The following is a 25,805-nucleotide window of genomic DNA, read 5'->3' as shown; positions in this document are numbered from 1 at the left end:
TATGGCTAAGTTAGCTAGCACCACCTGGGGCTGCCACAACAATGTACTCAGGACTACAGCACTAGCGCTGGTTTATAGCGTAGCCGAATACTGTGCACCCGTGTGGGCTAGAAGCGCTCATTGCGCTAAAATTGACGTACAACTAAACCATACCATGCGTATCATATCAGGTACAGTCAGGTCCACTCAGACAATACGGTTACCCACCCTTTCGAATATAGCCCCCCCAGACTTAAGGAGACTATCACACACCACAAAGATATTACATAAGCTAAAAAGCCTGCTACCAGTTTTGCCACTACAAATTGACATCCTCGAACATCCGCCATTACGCCTTAAGTCTAGAGCTCCCATATGGCATGCAGAAACTCAAAACGAATCAGTTGAGTACCTATGGACGAGACGCTGGGAACAGTCAGAACCCCGTAATAAAGACCTGATCAAAGAACCATTTAAAAAAGTCCCTGGCTGGGATGGCACAAGGGCTACATGGACAACGCTTAATCGAATAAGAACGGAACAAGGAAGATGCAACTACCTACTTCACAAATGGGGAATGGTAGACTCTCCACTTTGCGAATGTGGAGAAACGCAGACAATCAAACATATGGTTGAGTCGTGTCCCATTACAATGTTCAAAAAAGGATTAACAAAACTACACGAGGGTGGACCAACAGCTATAAAATGGCTTGAAGAACTAAATACTCGTCTGTGATTTTTATTGCTATTAGTATTGATGTTATTATAATTTACTATACCTACTATAACCTACCATACTAACATTTTATATATTTTATTACTTGTTTTTAAATAGTTGACTAGTGATCTTAAGTATCATATTTATTTATTTGTTTTAATTTTACTAACTTTATCTATAACATTTCCCACGTTATCTAAAGTCGAATATGTCATATGCAAATAATAAATAACGTAGCTTTTGAAATACGAAATCGATTTATGAAATCATGATCATCATACAATTCACAGTAGTTGACTCTTTCATAAAATACCCGAGGTCGACGTTGCATAGCAATAATATCTTCATCATCGTCACTGTCATCGTATAGTATTCGACGATACATTATATTTTAGTTAAACTCTTGTTTTAAAAATGCACTATTAGAAACCGAGGTAAGAACTATGAAAACGTTGAAGTAAAAAAATCCGAAGAAAAAAACAGCGCCAAAATATAAACTTCGATATGTTATCTACATGATTACATTATTATTATCATATAAACAATCCCTCCCACGCCAACGCGGCTGATACCGTGGTCGTAACTAGGAGTTAAGACGTTATTACCCAGAATAACCGGGGGTTAAAATCTGAGGTCGGGTTTCCACTATACACGTTTGCGTGTACGTGCACTGAATGACAGATTCCGTTTACTACGAACGGTCTACCATCGGTTAGGTTTGGTAGCTATGGTTATATTATTTATGGTTTTTGATAACGATTTATCAATGCATCATCTATTCTGTGATTGTACTTTATTAATTTGATAACATTTAAATTTATTTTTATTTTTTATTGAAAATGTGAATAATATAATTTATATTACAATAATATAATTAATATAAACGGTTGTGAAATGGAAATACAAGATATACAATGGTTTAATTATGCTAACGAGGTTCATTATAGAAAAGTGTTACTTGTATATTTAGCCACTTTATTACACAAAAAGTACAAAAAACACAGGTAATAATATAATTTTTTATTTCAGTATTTATTATTTTTTAATACTACATTATGGTTTACTAGATCAAAACCCAGATTGCATATTAAACCATTTTTAAAAGAAAGGAGAGTACATGGGCATTGGCATTGTTTGACAAGTGGACTGCAATTAATAAATTCAGAACTGTACCAAAACTTTATAAGAATGTCTGCTAGTACATTTGAAGAACTGGTGTGCGTAGTCGGACCCAAAATAAAGAGATTTCCAAGTCGGCCTGATATATTATCGGTTGGAGAAGTCCTAACTGCAACTTTGCGGTTATTATAATTCATTACTATTTACTATCCATTTGTTAAGTATATTTATACTTAATTTATGTAATAGGTATCTTGCCTCTGGCGAATCAATGATGTCGATTATGTACTCTTTTCGTATAGGGAAGGCTACTGTATCTAAATTAATCTTACAATGTTGTGAAGTTTTATGGGATACTTTAAATAAAAAGGTATGTAATGTTTAAAGTATTCTGGGTATACTAACATTAGGATATAATTAAGACAAATTGTATTCTATATCTTATAAACTATTACAAGCCAGTCAAAATATAGTTGTTATTTTAATAAATTATAACTTCCAATGATAGGTATTAGTTGTACCAGTTACTAATAAATGGGCACAAATAGCTGCTGAGTTTGAAAACAAATGGCAAGTACCAAATTGTGTAGGCAGTATTGATGGTAAACATATAATACACCAGGTAATAATTTTTTATTTTTTTCATTTGAACAAATAAAAATATGATTTATTTCAATTGTGTAGGCATTTGCAAATAGTGGATCTGAAAACTATAACTATAAAGGATCACATAGTATAATACTGTTGGCAATGTGTGATGCCAGTTATAACTTTACAATAGTAGACATTGGTGCAGCTGGAAGATGTAGTGATGGCGGAGTTTTCTCCAACTCTGAAATGGGCAAGGGTTTTTTTCAAAATAATTTAAATTTCCCAACTGCTAAAGATATAGATAGTGCCAATGGTCCTATTCCATACTACGCACTTGGCGATAAAGCGTTTCCACTACTAACTAATCTTATGCACCCTTACCCAGGAAGAGGTAAAAGAAAATTGCCATTAAACGAATCAATATTTAACTATAGGTCGGTTTTATCTATTTAAGAAATTAAAATATACTGATATGTTACAAAATTATTTTTAACTTAGACTTTCCAGAGGCAGACGTACAATTGAAAATACTTTTGGAATAATGGCCTCAAAATGGCACATTTTTAGAAAACCAATTATAGCCGGGCAAAATACTGTAGAAGCAATTACAAAAGCTGCCGTTGTACTACATAATTTTATTAAAATGTCAGAAAACAATGCTGGTATTTATTATTAAGAATACTAAATATATGATAGTTTTTAACTTGGATGTATCATAGGTGTACGGTATTATAGTGGCCCTTTGGACATTGAACTTGATCAAAACAATCAATGGAGAACAGAAGAAATGGAAGCTTTAAGACCAGTACACCAGTTAGGAACCAATACCTATTCAGCAAATGCTAAGCTAACACGAAATAAACTTAAGGATTATTTTTCAAGCGAAGGTGCAGTTGCATTCCAATATGAAAGATTGTAAATAATGTTGTAAATAAACTTTGAATGTTAAAAATGTTTGCAAATAAAATTTGTATATTCAATAAAAATCAAACTTCAACATTCAAACAGGTTATGACTGAAATTAAAATAAAAGTTATAAAAAAAAATAATAAAACCTTTTCTAGATTAAAAATTAACAAAATCACTGGTATTTTAACAATAAAAACAAAACAAAATAAAATAATAATAATAATACTTTATGAGACTAGTAATATAATGATTTAACCGATCAATTTTAATTTTAAAATAAAATATAAAAACAAATAATGACTAAATAGAACACATTAGTAAGAAGTTACTTTCAGTCTCTTATATCTTTATAATTTCAGTCAGTCTTCCAAACTATTAATAACTTGGCTTATAATTTGTGATTGCAATGTAAATTTTTTTTTTTTGGTCAGATTTTTCATCAATGAGGCTAAATATTTACAGAAATGTAAGTCCCCATCGTTTTCTTCATTTACTGCAGGTGGAGCAACAGGTCTTGATTCGCGTAATTCCTTTAAAATTGATTCTTCAAAAGTATCATTCTTTGATCCTAAACAGAGATTCCAATAATTTTAATCAGAACCACATATTATAACCATAATAAATAAATAAGTGTCAATTACTTTTTGTTGGCTTAGTACTCTGTTCTGTACTGGCTGTATCTAAAAATGACAAATCTTCAGTCGATGATGGATTTATATTACTTGTAGTTCTGTTAACAAAATATAATATTATTCATATACAATTTGACCATTGCTTAGATTAAAATCTCAATGAAAATACATCAGACATACAAGAGAAAAAAAACTTAAACCTTCATCAATTATAAGTGTCAATAACCTTTAATATTTGTTGATATAATATTTCAACAATGTAAATAATATTATAATCTTACTTATAATTGCTTGTAATGATATCGTTTAAAAAATGCAACGAGTTCATATGACACCATATTTTTTTTCCCCTCCTGCAGCACCACTTGCCGGTTTTCTTTTTTCCCTAACATATTTTTCCCTGAGATACTTCCACTTTTTTTTCAAGACATCTATTGGATATATACCTACATACATTTAATAATCATCAAAATTATAGTCAAAACAAAACGAAATATTAGATTATAGATGGATTTAAAATAACCTTTCAATGCTACATAAATTTCATTCCATAAATTTTGTTTGATGGGCTCATAACGTGCAGACATTGGGAGACGATGATCCCACAGTGGATTACGTTCATTGACCTCAGTAATCAGATTGGTATAAAACTCATTATTATCATCATCAGAATTATTTTCTGAGAGGCTTGAAGTATCACTTTGTTCTTCTTGTTCGATTTCATTCAAGAAGTTTGATATCAATGATGGTTTTGTGACAGTTGAAGGCATTGGAGAATACGATGATACACTAGCTAAAATAGACATTTTTAAATTGTTAGCTTGGCTATGATTTAGCAGAAATTAATTTTACTGAATTAGTAGTTACTAACATGACATTTTAGGCTGAAGTTTTTGAAATTTGAACTGAGCTTGAGCAGTAGCTAAAAATATAAATTAGTATAAATACTTTTAAATTAATCAATTTATTAAAATTATATTTTTTGTTACTAAAAATTGAAGTGTGAAACTACTACTTTTATATATTTAATATGCAAAAAAATAAGAATTTTGACCGAACAAAATTACATCAATGTTGTAACATTAAAATAAAAATATATTTTTTATTTTCTTTACTTGCTGAACATTTGTGGTTTTTATCGTTCAAGTCAATCAACTTATTGCACTTTCTGCACAAAATTCCCTGAAACATTCAACATAATACCAAAGTCATATAATAAAATATTTAAATAATCATTCTAATAAAATTAACCATTGCTTATATTCTTGAATGAATAATAAATAACATTAAAATTATAATATAAGGTACTTACTAATATTTTAGACGGATCCATATTTGATGAATTCAACGTCCGATGCACAAGTGTCAACTGTCAAGTGCACATTAAGGAAAATTTAAAATTACTAGATATTTTATCTCCTTATCAGTATTCGAATACAATCATGGTTTGCCGTGCGCACGAAAAATGTTCAGCTAGATTCAACAATATGGTAACACGGTTAATCGTGTGGTAAGAATGTATAAACACTCTGGTTTACCATAATCTTACCATGGATACCAACCAATCACAGCAAGGGATTTTTATACACGTACACGCAAACGTGTATAGTGGAAACCCGCCTTGAGAGTAAATATTTTCATTAACTTGAAGTTACCGCTTAACTCCGGGTCGTGACATTACTCTTTTGCGCTAACTCCGAGTTATTGCTAACTCGTACTCTAACTCTAGGTGGTGAAACCGGCTCTAGTATATTATAATATTATAGTAGGTATTTAAATTTATATGGTTAATAAACAATGGATAAAAATAGATCATAATTATTATATTAGTCAGATACATTTTTATAAATTAATTCTATTCTTCTTTCTTAAATAAAAATAGTTTAATTAAAATCGAATTATAAGACGTATTACTACAACAGTACGCGATAGCGGAACGTCTGGGAAACGACCGCCACCCACCACACGGCCATGATGGCGACGCCGCCGCTGCTGTGAGCACAACCTCGTCCGTGAACAAGATACCATGACGGATACATCATTTTTAGGCGAGTAGTGGGAATGAAAATGCATATGTGCATGCGCGAACTGATCACATTTGCACTGTGCTCAATCCATGTTAATCGGCATTCGGCGTCATTATCATCGTAACTCGTACAGTTGGCACTATAGTCCACAACACCTACGACCTATCACAGTATCACTTATCAATTATCACCTATTATAGTATTTCCCTAATGTTAAATGAGTAACTAATTAATCAACAAACTAATTTTCATTTTTGTCAATAAATATTAATCCCTTGCATAAATATTATGTTAAACAAATTACAATTATTGCTGTTGAGCAATTTAGTATTCTTAAAATATATAGGTGGTGCACGTGCTCCTGACGTGCTCCATAGCACGAGCCGCCACTGCGTATCGGCCACACTGTCCGGCAATGCCTCGGTGAGTGTATATCGCATTTTCATATTAAAATAAAAATAAAATTAATAATGTTTGTTATATTTATAGCCCCCCCCCCCCCAAAACACCTAGGAGAACACCAGCCATAGAACGTAGTGGTGGGTCGAGTTCCATTAGGATAAGGCCGCCGCGGAGTCTGTCTGCAAGGTCGAGGACACGCACTCAGACTCCCGGTTAGATTATTGTTTTTATTTCTGTTTTATTTGTCCGTATCATCTGTGAATTATTATATAATACCTAAATTATCGCCAACGACGCGCCGGCTGCGCGTTTATTATTATTTTAACTCGGCCGCCTAGGCCAGTCATTCGCGCACAGGCATCATCGAAACCAGCAATTCATTTTTTTGTGTGTCGGTCGTAGTTCGTAGGTATAATATATTGTAACATTCGTAAGGCGCGAATCGCCAGAATTTTAATATAGTATATCGTTTTGTAAGGCGTGAATTGCCAAATTTATATTATATTATATGATCATGTGTTAGGCGCGAATCGCCATAATTATAATACCTATATTGTACTAATTTGTAAGGCGCGAATCGCCATTATTATTAGTGTTAGTGCGCGCAAATCGCTGCGGCATATCATTTTATATTATATTATACTTGTTTATGTGGTAAATCTCCACTGTTATTACCTTTTATTATACTATTTTTGTGTGCGCTAAGCGTTACTGAGTATTATTTTATATATTGTTGTGAACTGAACATTATTATAGGATAGGAGCAGCTGGCCAGTCTCCACTACACTATTCTGTGAGTTTTTGTTACACATTTTTACTATAGTTTTTTGATACGAGTTATACCTATATCTTTATTCTGTTGGGCCAGGAGGGCCACATATTATTATACTATACTGTATTGGCATTAAAGGCCGCATTATGTTATTATTATTATGATATTGTTGCGTTGTGCATTTATATATTTATCCTTCCACCAGCAATACAACAAATAATACCGTAATGATTTTAGTTTTCATTTATTTGAGTTAGGTACCTAATATTATTTCTTATTATTATTTTAAGCATACACTCATACATATTATACACACTCACACATCCGACACCCTAACACTCTCTGGTCTTGCTCGGCGACCCCGTCCACTTCCTTTGAGTCGCTATACATACATCACACACACAAACACAGGTCGGTTGGTGAGTAGCGGTGTATCGTGCATAAGCCATAACGCGCGAAGTATTTTGGTGACCGGGCGTCGCGGACTATTATTGTTCGATCCCGGCCCGTACAATCGTATTGCATCGTATCACAAGATTGTTTCGCTGACGCACCACCACTCGTTTATATAGAGTATTAACTAATGACCATCAATCTGGGTTCTGCGTTTTAATGACGTACCTATGAACGCTACACACGTATATTAAGTTCTAAGAAATATTTAAACCATCAAATACTAAAATCGACGAAACTGCGAAATAAATCATAAAATATCTCATAATACTAGCGGATATACGACAAGGAATAAGGATAGGTTTATAAACTCTATAAGGTGTGTTTAAAATATAAAAGTGTAGGTATAAATTATAAAATAATTGTTAATAATTCGCAAAATATTGGAAATTTTTGAAAAAGGTAAAAAGGAAACTTATAAATCCCGTTTACTTACTAGGTATGACATACTTTACAATGATCTAAAATCTAAATACCTAAATTCCGATACTTATATCGAGGTATTTAGTCAATGTAGCAAATCCGTAATATTTTTTTTCTATAAGAGTATGCAACAATTGTTTTACACTTGACATTGTATGTAAACATTTTTAAATTCTAAGCCATTTTTGACAAAAAGGATCACTTGAGATTATGATTAAACTGAATATTGGAAAAAAATTGAAGAGTCATTTTTTGTTACCTAACTTTCATAATATAAAAGAGGAGCGTTTTTGTTTATACGGCAACGGCACACCAGGTTTCTTAAAAATATTGGTCAAAGATTTTTACTTTTTAAAACAAGGTTCTTGGAAAGTCGTTCTTATGGCGATTTAAAAATATCATAAATACATTCATAGGCACTGGTATGTTTGTTTCCGGCTTGTAAAAAAACAAGCTAACATCAAATTTGTGACAAATTATTGAAGTATGATTTGAGCAAACCTGGGCAAGTTGATGATAATTTTTAACTGAGTTAAGTTAAGTTGATAGAAAACATTTTAAAAAGTTTAAAGTTCACAGTTAACCTTATTTTTTTAACTCAGTTGAGTTATTATTATTATTATTTTTTTTAATATCTATATAAATAGTAAATACCCATTAATATGGTTTAAAATAATAAAAATCATAAATATTATTGAACACAGGAAATAGCCAATATATAAGCACAATCTAATTGGTTTTAATTAAAAAATAACTTATTTAAGTCGAAAATATTATATATACCTAACCTAACCGAAATTATTTCGCTGTCTAGTATGGTGTATCAAGAGGAAAATATGCTTGTCATCGAATCAAAATACAAGCCGGATGTCGAGTATTGCTAAATAGGACAGATTTAATGAAATTGCAATATTTAGAATGGTGTATTGTCGTTCGAAAGTCAACCATCATACGACCACTTGTCTTAAAACTATTTGAGACTATGGGTAATTATTTGGACCAGGAATTTACCAAAGTTGATTCACCGCCCAAAGACACCCGAAGAAATTATCGTTTTTTTCAAAAATTTAATTGACGATAATATTATTGGATCCACTCCTAAAGAAGACATGAATTTCATCAGTCAGCTCAAAATACTTGCAACTACTCAATTAGCCGAACAATGGGCACAACGATGGAGCGGGAAATGTCACCCGAGGTAATTTAACCTATCATTTATATCGCTTGTAAAACAAAATATTTATTGTATTTTATTATTTTATAGTTATTCACTGAATCCGAGGTTAAGCTCATTTCGCCACCGAGATATTCAAGTATGTCTCCAATGCACGAAGACCTTTCACAAGCAAATGAAATTTCTAATTTATAAATTAAAAAATGATACAATTTATAATTATAATAATTATTTAGGTAGCTGACGAGGAATGTGGTATCGATGAATTTTTAACACAAATCAACCCTACACAGGCGACATGGGCACCAGCTCGGAAAACAAGACCATTGTTAAATTTCACATTTGATTTTTATGATAAATATATATATATTAACAAATTATTATTTGTATAGCCTATTGATGATCCTGGCAGTCTACCGACGACGGTCATAGACACTCTTCCCGCATCGTTTGATTCTGACGATTTGGCGCATTACGCTCCATGGTATTCAACACCCAGATATATACCTACGTCAACGAGCTTAGCAGTTGATGAGAACGATGGTACAACGTCCAACGTTCCGATTCAATCACCTACACCAGGGGTCGGCAACCTTTTGAGACGGAAGAGCCAAAAGTTACAATTTACAAAGTTTCCAAGTTTTTAAAGAGCCACTAAAAATGTTCGTTTCAATATTATAGTACATAACACTATATTTTGTTTATAATATATATTTTGATTTAAAATAAACGACTTTAAAGTTTATAGGTAAAAATAATTTTTCAAAAACTTTAAAATGTAAAAAAATATTTTCAAAATATAATGAGTGGTTTATGATAAAAGAATCACCTTGTATATTATAATTATTTCATGCATTTTACAAATATGTATTTTTTTAAATGTTTACAAATTTCCTAAAAATATAAATCTCAGAGAAAAATGGGTTGCTTAAATAAAAAAAGATGTTCCTATTATCATAACTCAATATACTAGGCTCTGTAGCAAATGTTATGAACGCACTTAGGTGTTCAGTCACAAATAAATATAGTCACAACACAAATTGAAAAGAATTAGATTACCTTTATTGGGTGTCATTAATAACGGCAGATGCTTCTAAAATAATATAATTAATATAAAATGTTCCGAATGGTAGGTGAGGTTCTGACAATCATAAGGCTCTGATTTAAAACCAAGACTGACTCGCTTGTGTTATACACAGCGAGTCGTTGCTCCGTCCGGGCCGAAAGGGTTTGCTCAGCACATTCCGTTTTGGCCGGTGGTGGTGTACAATATCACTAATACTAATAACATATATTCTACATATAAAGTAACCAGGGGTTCTTAGTATTCACATCACCCCTACCCCTAAATAGAACATAGGGGCTATTTAGTCCCCATGTTTCACAAAAATAGAAGATTATACTATAAAATAATAATAATTTAAAAAAAAAAAAAAATACTAAAATAAAAAAATAAAAATATACTAAGTATTAATAATAAAACAAAATACTATAATAGTTATTCTATTGCTAATTATTTTGTTGAAGTCTCAGTCTCAGGGAGATCTGGCTCATACAATTTTACATTTTCCTTTTTGATTTTAAATAGAATAAAAATACTTATCATAATGCAAAATATTATAAATATATAGATTAAAATTATGTGTACATCAAAAGCTTTAATAAATGGAGGTTCTGTTGGATTTTTGTTAAGATTTCCTAAATCTTGGAGGTTCTGAGAAAACTCGATTAAATCTTTTACTATTTGTACATTACTAAAGTTTTGGGGTACAATCAAATTTAACAATTCTTCGAAGGACTGTTTCATATTAACTTTAGGGTTTTCTGGGATTATATCTAAATGTGTATTTGATTTCACACGATTTGAAGGTAATAATAAAAATCTTTCAGTATGAATTTTACATGTCATTGAAATAGACAACCTGCCTAACCCATAGATTTTAAAAGAAAATGCTCTGTTTGGATTTACACAATCAATCGTAATCATTTCCAGTGGAGTGTAAAATAACCACGTATTTGAATATGATAGATGATTCCAAATCACTAAATTTGAGGTAACAAATTTTACAATTATTTGGAAAGTTCTGTGGGTTAAATGCAGTGCTATTTCACATAAATTAGTACTTACTCTATGGTAGATAGGTTGGTTATTTTTACATAATGTATAAGTTTTTAATTGTTTACACGTTTCCCACTGTCTGTTTGTCATACCGAAAAAATTTTCTTTATCCTGACTAATTGCTAATACTTCAATTTCAGGTTCGATTAAGACTATACTTTTATTATCGTATTCTATTGGTAAAGGTATTATATTGTAAACGGTAAAGTCATTACTATGTACTAAAGGGATTTTTGTGACAAATACCAAATATTTGTCTCTATGGAAAATTGCCACTTCAGATAATTTAATAAATTCTGAAATAGTTTCTTGTGTTATTTCTAATAGTAGGGCGGTTCCTAATGGTAGGTTTATTTTTATTTCTCGGAGCTCTGTTAACCATTTCCGAGCTGATAAGATGGTAGTATGTAACTTCCTATTTAAAGCTGTGTTTACAATTTCGATTAGGTTCTGTGTTTCGTATGCGTATTGGTTTAACATAACTTCGAATAGCACTGTTTGTTCTAATAACGTAGTTTTTACCACGATTTTGTCAATCTTTTGTGTATTTCTTTTGACTTGTTCTCTTAAGACTTGATTATTCTCTTCTAACTTTTGCTGGTTTGTTAATACTCTTGACAATGTACTGTTGTTTTCCGTAAGCTTCGTTTGAATCATCCGTATTTGTTCTGGTACCAAGTTCAAATTGTTTTTATTGGTTTGTGTTAATTGTTTTATCTTACTAAGATAAATTCCATGTCGATGTTCTCGATATTTCCATAAAGTACACTGGCCAGACGACGTGTAGTCCTGAGCCCACGACGGAATCTATCGTTAGTATTCACGCTTTGTCCTATTGTAGATAAAATATTTTGATGATTTATCTCAATCTCGTATAAATACGGTAGAGTAGCTTGTGAAAACAATTGACAAATATATATATTCTATCGTTGCTTTCAAGTTTTTGTCGTATTTTCCCACAAAGTTGAGAAGTACTGTGATAAAGCTCTGACAACATTAAATACTTTGTCGAATAATTATCTAGGTCAAGGTAGTTAATCAATTTCCACTCTGAATTTGATGTCTTCATAGTCCCTATATATTGATAATATAGACCTTCATGGCTGTTAAAGTTAGTAATATTAACTGCCTCTTCTAATGGAAATTTCTGTGGTTCTCCTACCATCACCTGCAGAATGGTATATATATTACTATCACTTGTGCACTGACCATTGTAAGTTTATGAAAAGTATTGAAGGTTATTTATTATTATTCATGAAATATTTTCGAAAGATTCTGATGAATTGTGTGCCTCCGACCTTTCTTGTTAATTACAACGTTTTTCCGTTCCGGATCAAAGTCTAGGACTTGAAATGGTCCTAGCCATTTAGGAGCTAATTTACCCTTTGAAGTTTTATCTTGTAATAAAATTTTGTTTCCGACTACTATGTTCTGGCTTCTCAAGGTCTTGTCATACCTTTTCTTGGACTTATGTTTTGCTTCTAACAGGTGTTTTCTAGCGATTTCCTGTGACTCCTGCATTTGTTTTTTTATTTCGTAGTTATAATCGCCGTAATTATATCTAGGTTCTGGGCTATTCAACAATGATGTTGGCACTACCAATGGGTGTCCATAGACCAGTTGATATGGTTGGAACTTTGTCGCCGAGTGAATTGTCGAATTATGACAAAACATCGCGTAGGGTACTTTAGTGTCCCAGTTCAGCTGGTCCTTCTCTACGAAGTTCCTCAAATATTCACCCAATGTTCTGTGGCTTCTTTCAAGACTTCCATTGCTTTCGGGGTGATACGGTGTTGTTGAGGTTTGGCGTATTTTCAACAGTCGACACACTTATTTAAATATTTTGCTTAGGAATTCTGTTCCGCAATCCGTCATGAGACTTTGAGGTATCCCATGAAGACATACAAATTGCGTAACGAAATGGTGGGCTACTGTATTTGCCTCATGATTCTCCATGGGAACGGCCCATGCAAATTTGGTGAGGTCGTCTTGTAAAGTAAGAATGAAATTATTTCCGTTGTTTGATCTTGGCAAGGGTCCTACTATATCTTTTTTTTTTTGTTTTTTTTTTTTTTATTAAAAATATAATTACAATCTATACAACAATTTAGTACAATAAGTAATTTAGATATAGTATTTACATATCGAGAATAACAGATGAGGGAGGGCACTCAGTAGTGCCACCCGACAGATTAAATTAGAAGGTCTCTAGGCCAGGAGCGTTTTAAACGTCTCTGGGAGTTATCAGGGATTGTTAGAGAAGTTATGCGTTTTATTAATGGATAGTAGTGTTGGATTAACTTGGAATGAAAGGAAACGTAGTGAGACTTTGTTAATTGAGAGAGCGATGGAATATTTAGATCTTTGTGGAGATTATTATTTGTGATAAACCATGGAGCAGAGACAATTTGCTTCAGACAGATAGACTGGAATTCCTGGATTGTTCTCGTGTTGGAGGGTTTGGCAGAGCCCCAAATCTGGATGTCATAGGACCAAACAGGTCTGATGATGGTTTTGTATACTAATAGTTTATTTTTTAATGATGTCTTGGATCTAAGAAGTGGGTGGAGTAAATGGAGTCTGGAGTTAACTGTTTTTCTTTTTATTTTAAGGTGTTGGGCCCATGTGAGGCGCCTGTCAAAGATCAAACCTAGGTATCTTATTGTCGGGGTGATTGGGATTTGGTTATTATTAAACGATACAGAGGGGCAGTCCCCTGGTCTAAGAGAGAAAGTGATAAAGGATGATTTAGCTTCATTAATTTTGATCTTCCAGTGGTTTGACCATAGTTGAATCGAGTTGAGATGATTTTGTAGCCGGAGAGATACTACCTGCGGGTCATGGTTTGAAGCCAGGATTATCGTGTCGTCAGCATATGTACCCAGTGATGTATGAGGAGAGGTCGGAGTGTCGTGGGCGAATATAGAGTATAGAAGGGAGCTATGTCACTTCCTTGAGGTACTCCAGCTAGTATTTGGAAGGTTGACGAGTAGCTGTTGTTAACGCGGACACAGAAGGTGCGATTTTTGAGGTATGATTTTAAGAGAATGTAGTAGGGGGCAGGGAGGAATTTTTTGAGTTTGAAGAGAAGACCTTCATGCCACACCTTGTCGAAGGCCTGAGCCACGTCAAGGAGTACAGCCGCACAGTAAAGTTTTGATTCCATGCTGGTAGAGATTAAGTCGACAGTGCGGTGGAGTTGGTGTGTAGTGGCTTGGAAGTAGGGTTCAGAGTGTTGGGCTAATTGATGATGGGATAAATTGTTTTTAATGTAGATAGCGGTACCAGCGTGGGCAGTACCGTCCGGATGGCAAGTATGATAAACTTGATATCCAAATATTTTTGAGTGAGATGTGGGGGTAAAGTGCGTTTCGGAGATAAGGGTGATGTCAATATTTTTAGCTTCGAGAAAGCATTGGAATTTGTGCTTATGTTTGGAAAGACCATTGGCGTTCCAGGAAATTATGGACAGGGGAGAGTTTAGATTAGAATTCAGAGTCATTGGTAACAACTAATTTATTGATGAGATAGGAGAGGAGGGTTCTTAGAGGTGTGATGAGTGATTGGAGCTCATGAATGAATGATGTAAGTTGGTTTGAGAGAGGGTTTTCGGGAGGGGAGTCGTTAATAGGGGATTGGGTTTTACCTTTTGTTGCGCTGGCGAAGGAGTTCTGTCGGGTGGCCGAACTGGTTTGTACAAGGTTAGGGTTGGTCTGCCGAGAGATGTCCGAACTGGTGAGGTTTACATGGCTGGTGGTAGATGGGTTGCTTGAGTGTTGATAGTAGTTGGTTTGGGTGAGGTTCTTGAGTTTGTAGTTTCTTGATCGCAACAGAGTTTTGTGTTTGATGCATCCCTTTTAGTTTGCAGGGTGTGCTTCCCCACAGAGAGCGCAGGATGCCGGGGTGTCCCTTGATTTTTCACAGAGTTCAGAGAGGTGACTTTGGCCGCAGCGGACATAACGAGGATCGCGATTGCAATAAGTTTTGGTGTGGCCGTTGTCCAAGCCAACGAATAAAATATTCATAATTATTATATTACCTCGTACCACCACTCCGCCACCGACCGTCATACACACGACATATTAATTTTATTGTCTAATTGAATTATTATTATATTATATTTACCTTCTGTACTATATTATTGTTATCTATTACGTAAAACGGCACGGCCGCCGACGACGAGCCGGTCCATGTATAATTACCACAGACGCCTAAGCCGGCAGTCCGTTAATTACCGTTAACGCGAAAGCAGCGCAAATCGTTCTTTTTATTATATTATGCGTTGCAGTCGCGAATCGCCTTGCAAGTTGTAAATATCAAATTATATTGTTTCATATATCGTGATCTGGCTCGAACAGCCGGTTATTTTATTATTAGTTTAGATAATATTAAATTAAATTGTTAACGCCGGCTCTAATAGCCGTTTGCATATTATTATTATTTGTCTAGATACACCGCGTCGTTATTTCACATAATACTATTATGTTATAATGTCACGAGTGCGATTTATTTAATTAACATTTTGTACTGTAATATTATTATTATTTAGCCACAAGCGCTGTATCTAGCTATTGCCATTTAAATATTATTGTCTGGCTCGAATAGCCAGTTATTTTATTATTGTTAACCCATTATTGTTGTGCACCTATCATACAATTATTATACTGACACAGGTGGTAGCGGCTGGCCAGCAAAGCACCGACAATCTGTGAGTTTTTACATATATATTATTATTATTCATTGTTTTTTATATTGTCGGTACAAGAGTGCCGTGTTGTTTATATTCTATATACATATGATTGTGTTGCTGTCCATATTATAATTTTGCTACCAATAATACAACAGGACTTATTTCTCAAAACCATGTTATTTCTTATTATTATTTTAATTGTAGCACACACACACACACACACACACACACACACACACACCTATATACACACATTTACACACCTACCACACTCTAGCACTCACAGGATTTGCTCGGCGACCCTGTCCACTTTCTGTTGAGTGCTATACATAAATACACATAATAGCACAGGTCGGTCGGTGTGTACAGAGTGCGGACGAAGCATCTGGTGACCGGGCACCACGGGCTATTTTTGTACGTACCCGGCCCAATCAGCCGTAGTCCTGGCATCTATGGCACTGGGGAAGGTCCTTCCGGGAGTGAGGCTCTTCGACTTTAATTTTTGTGTAGCAAAGTGAGGTAAGTTTGAAGATATTTGGGTTTTCAGGAGGCGGGTTTAGATCGACGAAAAAAAGCGGGAGAGGAGATTTAGTTAGTCTTTCCTGGATATCAGAGATGTTTATTACAGCGAAGCCCTTAGAAATTAGTTCATCCTTAATGGAATTTGTGTCCGTCGTTGGGTGAAGATTTCTTATTACAACCCGATAGGGCTTATCCAGCTTTGACTTGGTAAGTAAAATACTCGAATTTGTTTTCGTTTAGCAGATGTATAATAAAGCGATAGAATTCGATTTTGGTAGTAGTGAGTTATAGGAGTTTGGTAGACGATTTGCATTCGAAACTGTTTTCGCCCGTGATCGATAGTAAGGATTTGCAAAAATCGTTAAAATCGATTGATGTAGTGATGTAGGTGGCGGAGTTGTAGGAGAAAGTTCATTTGTTTGTTCAGCCGTATCCATGGGGTCGGGGTAACCACTTCACTGAGTGCTTCATAGCGATTTGGCGTGGAGAATTTGGAGGTGTTAGTTTTAGAGATTTTTGGCTCTTTAGATTTTAAAGAAAGACCTGGCGAAACGAGACGTTTGGATTTATTTGTAAACCATGATTGGTCATCGGAATCATCGGAGAGATTACGTACGTCGCTGTTTAACCCAGGATCACTCGCGCGTTGTCTTTTACGCAATTGCTCGCGTGTTAGATTTTTTCTAACACTCAATTAGTTTATTGAATTTCATCAAAACACAAATTCCTTTTTATACAATTTATATTTATTGCATTATTTACAAAAGACAATATATATGAGATACTTGTGCCACTTTAATTTTACCACTTTAGGTGTTTTAAAGCTGTTATTGAAATACATTAAAAAAAAACGTTAATAATGTACTAATATCAAAAACTTTTAATTATATTAATAATTAAAATGAATTACAAATGAGTAAATAGGTTTACTTAATGTATACATTCTTACAATACATTTTACATTTTTATATTTAATTTGAAAAAAAAAAGTACTAACTGATAAATTAAAACCCTAAATTTATGTATACATGCAAAAAATTGAAATAATATTAATCATCTGAATCTTGAGGATTATTACAAATGAGGCAAATTAGGTTAGTTGATGCAGTATGTTCCTTGCAAATTGGTTTGGAGCAAAGGCTACATTGATGCTGTGTGAATCTATTTTTACGTATTGGACAGTATGTACATCGTGGCTTTCCTTGAGGAGTGTTTTCCTTTGGTGCTGCTTGAAATCCTGTAATATTTTGTATTTTCTGGCGAATTGATAATCCAAGACTAGGTATTGTTGCACGTTTTAACAAATGGGGTTTTGTTAATATTTTGCATAAGTCTGTAAGAAATTGTCTTCTAGTAAATATATCATTCGTATTCGTTTTATAAATTATTTGTGAATTTATTGCTCCAATATTCAACAGACTACAAAAAATTGTAAATGGCCAACGGTTACTTATTCTTGTAACTGAATATTCACTTTTTAGTCGATCTACTACATCAACTCCACCTTTGGTCAAATTGTAGAAAGTTATTACTTCTGGCTTTTTCAAATCACCCGAATCTGGGTCAATATAATCATCACGATGCATTGTTGATAACATTAAAACATTTTTATTTTTTTTAGGAACATACGAGCAAAGAAGACTGTTGTTTGTATGTTGTCCATATGCAAACATTGTACTTTGTAATGGACGTGATTTTATATTAGTAAACTCTGGTGGAATCTCTCTTTTGTTTTTCCGTAATGTTCCTACAATAGTAAGCCGGTGGTTTGCATATAATTCGTTGGCGAGAGGTACAGATGTAAAATAATTATCCATTGTAATATTTCGCCCGGATTTATCAATTGGTTCTATTAGACGTTTCACTACACAAGCTGCACTATTATCTTTTTGAAATGGACCTGGGGGCTGTTTTCCAGCGTATATTTCCATGTTGGAAGTATAAAATGTTCTAGCATCAACAAGAGCGTATATTTTGATGCCATATTTAGCGGGTTTGTTGGCTATATATTGCCTAAATTTACACCTCCCACGAAATGCTTCTAACATTTCATCGATAGTAGCGTATTCACTTATTGTGTAACTTTCTATGCATGATTTTAAAAACTGGTCAAAAATATATCTGATTGGCGCTAGGTTGTCAGTCTTTTTTCGCTCTAATCTACTATTACGATCATCAAAACGAATTGCTTGTACGAGAGTATGAAAACGTCTTTTAGACATAGTTGCCGAGAAAAATTCAGGAGCTGTACCGTCGGTAGACCATAATTCATCGGTGTTCAAATGCTGAGCCTTCTTTACACCAGCCAAATATAATAACCCAAAAAATGCTAAAATTTCTTCAAAATTTGTTGGTGGACAGTCTCTTTCACCTCGTGTATAATTAGAACGAATTAAATTAAGTTGTTGATTTGTACATTCGACAATATAAATAATTATATTATCGGGAAAAAATATTTTCCAACAGTCTAAAATTGTTTTTGAATTTTTAGCTGCACCTTTCACTCCCGGTAATTTTGTAATTATATTTTGACGAGCAGTTTTTGTAGTTTGTGGCTTATGCATTAGCCATTTCGTACCATCTTTTCCAACATAACAAGGGATATTCAGTAAATTATTTGAAGCCGGGGTATGTGTATTATCAGAATCGCTATTACCTGACTGTTCTGATTCAGTGTCATGATTTGAATGCTCAGATTCTGTATCTGTTTCTGAGTTCAGGTCACTGATGTTTGTATCTTCATCTTCTTGCAACCATTCTATTACTTTATTTGTAATTTTATCGTTGTTCATTATTACAGTAAACAATTACAAAGAAAACAATATCATAAAATGACACTCGACACTAAAAATAATGATATTAGTTTGAAAATGTTAATTTGAATTTTACACACATACAAAAATCACCGAGTAAACACTCACGTGTTAGAATATTACTAACAAGTCGGGTGTCGTGATCACTCGCGCGTTAGATTATTACTAACAACTCGGGTGTCGTGATCACTCGCGCGTTAGATTACTACTAACAATTTGCTTACCGTCAACTTTAAACTGAAAACAATTGTCAAATAATGTTACCTTATCTTCCATTATGATATCATTAGTTCTATAGTGATATAGATAAAGCATTGATGGAAGGAGAACTATTTATCATTTAATCGATTATTGTTATTCTAAAAATAAGTTGAATGTTAGATTATTTCTAACAGTGCGAGTTATCGCGGGTTAAGTTAGTATTGATAGTTAATTTCTTATTTACGTTTTTATCGGTCGGCTTGGGAGGCCGATTAGAGTTATTTTGACTCGAGACATTAGCACGAGCGGAATTATTATTTTTACCCGACGACCTTGAATCGAGCATCGTCGACTTGAGATAGCGAGCAACGGTAGGCAATTAGACCGATAAGCCGGTCGGCCGGTAACACGCACGGGACGGGCGGGCAGACGCCGCCCAAGTAAGCAATTAAATATGTTACCGATTTTCGATTTTTGGGACACCCACGGGTCCGATCAAAGAAAGGTAGACGTTATGTTTAAGGTTGAGACAATACGAATGTTTAGACACTTCAACGAAAAAATTCGGAGGTGATTGACTCGCACAGTCAAAATTATAGTATTATAAGCGGAACGACGAAATAACGATGTTACGCTGAAGGCGTACATGGCGTGACTAATATCTAGGAAAATTTTCTCGAATGCTCTGTTTGCTGTGGTGGTGATTACATTGGTTCCTTCAATGTTCTGTTGTTCGTTTTATTTTTCTGATATGTTGGACATTTCTGTATATATTCCTTAATTTGTCTCCTCATACCTTTCCAATAGTATTGAGAGTTGATTCTGTTAAAGGTTCTGGTGATTCCCTGATGGCCTCCTTGACGCGGTCCCGCGTAATAGCTTTTTGAATTCAAATAGCCTTTTACGCGGAAAGCCGCGCAGCGCTTCTCAAACAAACCGCCAATCGACGACGGACGACGCAGGCGCGCCGTTCGGTGAACCGGATTGGTATGTGACCAGTTTTGATCGACGGCCTGCCCGAGAGGGATCACCTACACGTCCCCGGAGAATCGTCTTTTATTTTTTTATTTTGTTCTCGCTTCTCGTAACGGTTACCCACAGGGCTAATAACCATTGCCATAATCGTTGTTCTTTTTGTTTGTTTGGAGTGAACGAATAAACTCAAAAGTTGTGTTTTTATTTACTAAAGAAAAACTTGGTTACCCCGATCCACCTCACCCACGCGGCACCCACTAGGTCCGCATCAACTGGCTCCCCGTACAAGAATCACCGGTAAGTGAAAAACTTTATTAACTTACCCCTTACTACCACCATCATATACCCTCCCCGTTGCGCGACTTGGAAAAAAGTCCCCGACGCGATCCGACAAAAACGTGGTTAGCTGGCGAAAACGGAAAAACCGGCGTTACGTAACATATTACATAAGAACGTAACGACCAGTCGCGTCGCCCGATTTACGGACGCACCGACTACACCACGCGCGACGCTCCAAAGTCCAAACACACGCGACGTAGGTAGGTAGGAATGCAAGAGCGCGAGAGGGCCACACCACCACCGCCCGATAACGTCAACACCCGGGACAGAAATACCACATAATCCGACTGCTGCCGCCGCTCAAAGCGACAGCCGCCGTCTTCTTTAATCGCAGTAGTGGGCCGCATAACGCACACACGCGCATCCGTGACAACACTCTGCGAAAACCGGTTACTGTGATCGACCGGCAAGCGCAATAACAAAACAATAACAACCCACTGACCTACATTCTGTACGCAAATAAACACCGATAAACGGTCAACACAGCTGATCGAAGGAACGCGACGACCGTTCCACCGACAACAGCCACATTTTATATTTTCCCGTAACCAACACCGGAAAAACAACCGGACGTCATGCCGGGAAAATATATTAATGAGTTGACCGCCGCGGAGTTGCGCTACGAATGCAGGCAGCGCGAGTTGTCGGATACGGGCGCGAAGGATGATCTCGAAATCTAACCTAACCTAACCCTGGAAATGGGTATGGCACGCCAAGCACCGGAACACCAACTGGAAGGGACAGCACCGACCCGCCCCCACCACACAGTATCATCGAACAACACGGAATACAGTACGAGGTACTCCGCGGCACGCGAACCGCCGTCCGCGGGTAACAAGCACGCCGAACGTTCGTTACGTTTCGATGATACACCAAATTTATACCATGCCCCCTCCTCCACACACACCTATGCGTCACAACAATTGACGCTGATACCATACGACGACGTATGTGCAGCGAACCACTCGCTGCCGGAGTTCCTCAGAACAACCCCCGAGGACCCGGTACGATTTATACACAAAGCGGAAGCGATATTGTACCAAACACGTATAGATAGGTCGGCCTGGACAAATATTGTCACGCAGCAGCTGAAGGGTGCAGCCAGTACATGGTGGAATACCATCAGACTACTGGACCTCACCTGGGATGAGTTCCGCGCCGAATTTTTAGAAAAATTCGACAACGTGGAATTACAATCACGGCTGCGGGCCGAGATAGTATCCGTCCGACAAACACCAACGCAATCACTTATGGAGTTCGTGACACAAAAAAATCAACTCGCGCGCCGCATCAATACCGGGCTATCTGAAACACAGCTAGTCGGTACGATAGCCGGTCTAACGCGCAACGAATACCGCACGCTTATATATACGATTGCAGAGACCAGTGACTTTCGGAGACCTCCGCCGGGTAGCTGGAATCCTGGAATACACACCAGACGAAACGCCCATACAACAACAGCCGAAACCGGCGTACAAAAATTATTCCCAAACCCGCCCGCCCCAACCGACGCAATAACCGCGTACACGGGACGGTACTGCAGGTAAACCGCAACCGCCCAACCCGTGCAGGTTCTGTGGAGGTCCACACTGGAACAGTGACTGCCCCGGGAACACGCCGCGTTCGGGAAACGGGAAATGAGTCGACGGACAATTGTCCACGCCACCGCCTCAAACACACACACACACACACACAAACACACAACCACGCCACCACACACAACGTTCGGCAATAGACGGGGATATAACTATAAAACGCGCATCAATAAACTCGGCGTCATCAGATATATCACCCATCAAAAAAATTAAAATTCCGTTAAGTAGCAGGTCATCATCACCACACACAACGACCCCTACTACGGAATTAACACGTATTCATACGGTACACACCCATAGCACATAGGTAACCGAAACGGATGCTCTGGTAATGGCGGTGCAAACCGCTCCCCATAGTACCGATAACGCGGTTAAGAACCAGTTACCCAGCTATACATCACAACCACCGTCGAATAACGCTAAACGTGTATGCCCCGACAAAATTCCGACCCCCGCGGTCGAACTCGAATTTAGGTCAGGCCCCGTAACAGCTCTACTCGACTCACAAGCACAAAAATCGTATGTAAGCCCGAACATAGCACATAAATATGGCACACCCCCACACGGACAACCAACTCAGGTACGAATGGCGGACGAACATACCACAATGATGAGTGGTACCTCCACATTCGTAGCCAGAATCGGAGACCTCACGGTCACCTTCAACGCAGCCATTCTGGAAAATTTGTACTGCGACATGCTCCTAGGTCACGACTTTCTCGTACAAAATGAAGTCACCTGGGACTACACAACGAGCACTCTCCATTTAGGTTCGGATAGCAGAAGAACAGCGTGCTGGAAAGGGCGGACACCCACCCCAACCCCAGCACTAGATGTCGACAAATTAACAATAAACGGTGACCACCACACACGCGCGAAACTCGCCGAAGTAGTACGCAACTATCCGGACGTATTCAACGGTAGGGTAGGACGCACCAGGTTAATAGAACACGACATCCTCCTCAAAAACCAAACACCCATAGCACTCAAACCATATCCCTACCCACCGGTAAAACAGGCCACAATCGACACCATGATACGGGACATGGAAGAGCAGGGACTGGTAGAACAAAGCACATCCCCGTGGGCCGCACCCATCGTCCTAGCAAAAAAGAAAGACGGCTCACCTCGACTGTGCATTGACTATAGGCGGCTCAAAGATATCACCGAGTCCGACGCTTACCCAATGCCCGACCTCAATACGCTGATACGTCAGATGAGAGGCGCAAAAGTATTCAGCGTCCTGGACCTTAAGTCGGGTTACTGGCAGGTCCCACTTAACCAAAACGCGCGAAAATACACGGCATTCCGGACGCGTTGGGGCCTATACCAATTCCGAGTCCTCCCCTTCGGCCTTAAAAACAGCCTCATGACCTTCGTGCGATTAATGGACGAAGTCCTGAGGGGGTACCTGGACGAGTTCGTCCGCGTATATCTAGACGATATAGTGGTGTTTTCGAACACTGTGGACGAACACCAGTGCCACTTGGACAAAGTTTTAGAACGCCTACAGAGGCACGGGCTGACATGCAACCCCGAAAAGTGCAAATTCGGAGCCACCGAAATGTCATTTCTCGGACACCTAGTCACCTCCGAAGGAAATCCTCACAAGCAACCGGAGAAACTAGAGGGCATCATAAACTACCAACCAAACTGAGGGACCTACGGAAGTTCCTGGGCGTTTGCAACTGGTACAGCCAGTTTGTCGACAACTACGCGGACACCATAGCACCCCTAACGAATAGACTTAAACAGGGGACCAAATGGTCGTGGACCGAAACCAAACAGGCCGCATTTACCAAAATAAAACACGCCCTGTACGATTCGCCAAAACTGTCGACGCCGGATTACGGAAAACCGTTTTGCCTACAAACCGATGCTAGCGAAATAGGAGCAGGTGCCGTCCTTTTCCAACGGGGTGACAGCCCGGATGAAAGGCGGATAATCGCCTACGCAAGCAAAAAGTTTAGTGATACGAAAACAAGGTACGCCGTGGTAGAACGCGAGTGCCTCGCGATAATCTGGGCAACCGACAAGTTTAGACCATACCTAGAGGCCCGCCGCTTTGACCTATTCACCGACAACTTGGCACTAACATGGCTCCACCGAGCCAAAAACACAAATTCCAAGTTAACCAGGTGGGCACTGCAGCTGGCTAACCTGGACTACAAAACCACACATGTGCCGGCGTACAGAACGAGGCGCCGGACATGCTATCCCGCAACCCAACCACCGGGCCACCGGTAGACGAGGAACGACTAGTAGGAGTACCCACCTCACCACTCACCGCTGCTACTATCTCGCCGGCCGACAATTTGTTCGCCACGACGAACCCGGCTAACACCACTAGTGGTCCCACAATCACACACGCTATGCTCGTTACATGGCAGGCCAATGACCCCAATACACGAGACACAGCGCACAACATGACAACGGACGACCCAGCGCACAATACCGGAAGTACCACGGGTAAAAAATAAACAATACATTTTTACCGACGGTCTTCTGCGGATAAATTTGGGCGAACACACACCCGTAGTCATCCCCAAAGACAAGACGCAGAACGTGATCTGGACATACCGCGATCACGTACTCGCAAACCACCCGGGCTGGAAAGAAACGTACATAGCAGTATAACAACGGTTTTTTTGGAAAGGACAAAAAAACGACATCCGACTGTACGTCAAGTCGTGTCACATATGCGCGTGTACCAAACCACTAAACACGCGCGCAGGAGACCCCGCGACTACCAGAATACCCCGACACCCCTGGGAGGTGATAAGCATAGACCTCATGGGCCCCTACCCACGTACGTGTAGGGGAAAACAATATATACTGGTCGCCACGGATCTGTTTAGTAGATGGACCGAGGCATACCCCCTCGGAACAGCCACTACAAAAACAATAACCGAACCGCTCGAACGAGAATTCTTTCGGATACCCCCGTGTGTGCTTAAGCGACAACGGCCCACAGTTCGTAGCAAACGATATGCGTAAGGCGATCGAACAGTGGGGGGGGCCGAGGGCTGGACAACTCCGGTATATCACCCGAGGGCAAACCCAGTCGAACGCCGTAACCAGGAATTAAAAAAAGGTCTACGCGCGCTACTCGTCGACGGCAACCACAACACCTGGGACACCAAGCTAGCACACATTCTTTTTTCGATCAGGAACAGGCGTAACGACCGGACAGGATATCCACCATCGGTACTCGTCCTCGGGAGAGAGGGAAAAAGGCCGGGGGACTGGATACTGTCGCGGACAGCGGACAATCCGATCGAACAAATAAATATGGCTAGGGTAAGTCGCGAAAACAATGTACTGACCGCACCACCGGTAACAGGTGGGCTGA

At 37.6% G+C, this 25,805-nt stretch overlaps 3 protein-coding genes and 2 pseudogenes across 3 annotated transcripts; 3 read left to right on the top strand and 2 right to left on the bottom strand.

Moving 5' to 3' along the window:
- The first annotated feature begins 1,591 nt into the window (after positions 1 to 1,591).
- LOC132936341 (uncharacterized) lies at positions 1,592 to 2,932 on the top strand. Its single transcript, XM_061003057.1, has 6 exons — positions 1,592 to 1,701; positions 1,765 to 1,998; positions 2,066 to 2,186; positions 2,325 to 2,438; positions 2,501 to 2,845; positions 2,906 to 2,932. The coding sequence occupies exons 1-6, from the start codon at positions 1,592 to 1,594 to the stop codon at positions 2,930 to 2,932; spliced, it is 951 nt and encodes a 316-aa protein (XP_060859040.1).
- Positions 2,933 to 2,944: 12 nt separating this feature from the next.
- On the top strand, positions 2,945 to 3,354 carry LOC132937184 (uncharacterized). Its single transcript, XM_061004008.1, has 2 exons — positions 2,945 to 3,069; positions 3,127 to 3,354. The coding sequence occupies exons 1-2, from the start codon at positions 2,949 to 2,951 to the stop codon at positions 3,324 to 3,326; spliced, it is 321 nt and encodes a 106-aa protein (XP_060859991.1). The 5' UTR covers positions 2,945 to 2,948; the 3' UTR covers positions 3,327 to 3,354.
- A 223-nt stretch (positions 3,355 to 3,577) lies between these two features.
- On the bottom strand, positions 3,578 to 5,311 carry LOC132937545 (uncharacterized; annotated as a pseudogene).
- Positions 5,312 to 9,026: 3,715 nt separating this feature from the next.
- On the top strand, positions 9,027 to 9,846 carry LOC132948248 (uncharacterized; annotated as a pseudogene).
- Positions 9,847 to 17,579: 7,733 nt separating this feature from the next.
- Positions 17,580 to 19,322, bottom strand: LOC132948241 (uncharacterized). Its single transcript, XM_061018637.1, has 2 exons — positions 19,028 to 19,322; positions 17,580 to 18,901 (listed from the first exon to the last, which is right to left on the bottom strand). Exons 1-2 carry the CDS (start codon positions 19,320 to 19,322, stop codon positions 17,580 to 17,582), a joined length of 1,617 nt encoding a protein of 538 aa, XP_060874620.1.
- Between the last annotated feature and the right edge of the window lie 6,483 nt (positions 19,323 to 25,805).

This window comes from Metopolophium dirhodum, chromosome 1, assembly GCF_019925205.1.
Source record: "Metopolophium dirhodum isolate CAU chromosome 1, ASM1992520v1, whole genome shotgun sequence".
NCBI classification, from domain to species: Eukaryota; Metazoa; Arthropoda; class Insecta; order Hemiptera; family Aphididae; genus Metopolophium; species Metopolophium dirhodum.
Note: the sequence above shows the minus strand (reverse complement) of the source record. Positions and strands in the feature narration are given on the sequence as shown.

Coding starts and splice junctions, on each gene's coding strand:
- LOC132936341 (XM_061003057.1), top strand. CDS start 1,592: ATGGAAATACAAGATATACAATGGTTTAATTATGCTAACGAGGTTCAT. Junction 1,702..1,764: donor AAAAAGTACAAAAAACACAG/GTAATAATATAA, acceptor ATGGTTTACTAG/ATCAAAACCCAGATTGCATA. Junction 2,846..2,905: donor CAATATTTAACTATAGGTCG/GTTTTATCTATT, acceptor TTTTTAACTTAG/ACTTTCCAGAGGCAGACGTA.
- LOC132937184 (XM_061004008.1), top strand. CDS start 2,949: ATGGCCTCAAAATGGCACATTTTTAGAAAACCAATTATAGCCGGGCAA. Junction 3,070..3,126: donor AATGTCAGAAAACAATGCTG/GTATTTATTATT, acceptor GATGTATCATAG/GTGTACGGTATTATAGTGGC.
- LOC132948241 (XM_061018637.1), bottom strand. CDS start 19,322: ATGAACAACGATAAAATTACAAATAAAGTAATAGAATGGTTGCAAGAA. Junction 18,902..19,027: donor AAAATTACCGGGAGTGAAAG/GTGCAGCTAAAA, acceptor ATTATACACGAG/GTGAAAGAGACTGTCCACCA.